The 1,950-nt window shown below is 45.1% G+C and overlaps 1 protein-coding gene across 1 annotated transcript in view; it reads right to left on the minus strand.

The window, feature by feature from the left end:
- Positions 1–741: 741 nt before the first annotated feature.
- The window catches only part of LOC107663230 (bone morphogenetic protein 10-like), a 2,399-nt gene continuing 1,190 nt past the window's right edge, over positions 742–1,950 (minus strand). The window contains exon 2 of the mRNA XM_016453414.1: positions 742–1,817. Within this exon, the coding sequence (XP_016308900.1) occupies positions 742–1,817 (1,076 nt within the window). The remainder of the gene's footprint in view (positions 1,818–1,950) is intronic.

Genomic DNA, 1,950 nt, shown 5'->3' on the forward strand with positions numbered 1-1,950 from the left:
AATATCCAGAGTAGGATTTGTTCACAGATGCATTCGAAAGTCCAGACTGGTCTGTTCTGGTCTGTTTTACCACTTCCCTCATTTACAAGACTTTTCTGATAACCATTTCACGTTAACTTCGACAGTTCATAACAAATGCATTCTGTTAGGCAGGAAATGGCATATTGACTCGGCAGTGTCACGAAAGATACGATATTGAGCTTTGTGGAAAATGGAAACAGGCCATTTCACAGGCTTGTTGTCTCTGGTAGTGTCACTGGACTGACCCTGTGGTGCTTGAGTTTGCTGCCATCACTACGAAACACCCACTTAGCGAGGGCTTTGCTGACGCAAACGATATGGCCAAGTATGTAACGAGTTGGAGTTGATATAATCTCTGACTTAAACTTCAGTCTTTACTGATAAGAACAGCTCATTTATTCCGGCTGATCTTGAGGCGTGTCAGTGGTTCAATTATTATTTTATGTTCCACCCAATCCTTATTCAGCAGGGATGAATGGTCACCGTTCCCACTAAATCTTGCATTGTGGCCCCTCGTCACGTGGCTCCAGAATTGGCTGATTCCATTGATTTCATGACTCCTGCTAACGCTGTAAAGTTTGGGAGTACGAGCTCATCCACTGCCATTTGGAAGAAACCTGGTATGGAGGCCGTAGACAATGACTGTCTTTTAGTTTCCTTCCAATCCAATCTCTAAGCTTTTGGCCCAGCTTCACCCCACTTCCCCAAGTCCATTAAATACTATCTGCATCCACACTTAGCTACCACCATACCTTCATATTTATACTGATATGTCACCACACCTGCATCATCTAGGTAGAGCAGGGAAATGGGATCTAGTTCAGTGGGTACGCAACAAGCCCTGGACACTCTTTGTGGACTTTTCAGACTGACCAAAGTTTGCACAATGGCATGTTTTGTAGGTGTAACATGTTTGGTCAAAGGGTACATGCAAGTCCCCGTACACTCGAAGGCTTCATAACCGGAGGGCGCTAGGATCCAACTGTCCCAGCCGATGTCTTTGAAGTCCACATTGAGGGAGGTCTTTTTACACTGGTTGCCTTTGACATTGCGTCGGATTCTAGACGCCGTGTCATAGATTAAGTTAGAGCGCATCTGAAGGAGAGCTTCCTCGCTCTGCTCCTCTTTCTCATTCCCATCTTTTTGTCCCATAACTTCCAGGTCGTCCCAGAGACCGTTCAGTTCTAGCTCAAGGTTGTCTTGAACACCCGGCCCAGTTGTCTCATGCTGGATCAGTTCATTCAACTCTCGTTTGTCTCCGCGGTGGTCTCCACTCTGGTCATCAGAGAAGATGATCATTAAGGGTTTGTGTTTGTCCTCAGGGCTAGTGTCAATGTCCATGTCCCCTCCTCTGGTGTTGCCTTCATCCTTACCTTCAGTTGACGTCAAACTCTGAGACTTCAAACTGGCTATGTGGACCTCCAGCCTGTGGGTGGTGCCATAGTCTGATTTCCGCCAAAGTTGCACCACAGCGGTCATGTCAAAGGATTCCCACCCATTATCTGTACCGTAAACCTGTCGAGACGCCAACTCCACTAGTTCTGTTTCTTGCTTGGTTTGATTTCCTCCCTCAATATTGTCCCCTCTTATTTGCTGACTGATGTTCGTTTCAAGCTGTTTGGCTTCATATATGGTGACTTTTCTGTCAACACCAGTGTATTTGTTGCGGTCAGTCTGGACCAAAGTGTACAGTCGGAGCTCAGCTGTGGCGACTCTCTCGTGATGTGGGATAGACACGTTGAAGATAAGTGGGTGTCGTCTCACCCCACCAGGTCCCACACTACATGGGGAGGAGTCTGTAAAGAACAACACACAAAAAAAATTAGGAATTCAGATTCTCATGTTGTCATTAAGTCTACCATAAATAAGACTCCAAAAACGTCTAATATTATTACAATCATATATATATATATATATATATATATATAT

The sequence above is a fragment of the Sinocyclocheilus anshuiensis genome, unplaced genomic scaffold (assembly GCF_001515605.1).
Source record: "Sinocyclocheilus anshuiensis isolate Anshui unplaced genomic scaffold, SAMN03320099.WGS_v1.1 scaffold1301, whole genome shotgun sequence".
Classification (NCBI taxonomy): Eukaryota; Metazoa; Chordata; class Actinopteri; order Cypriniformes; family Cyprinidae; genus Sinocyclocheilus; species Sinocyclocheilus anshuiensis.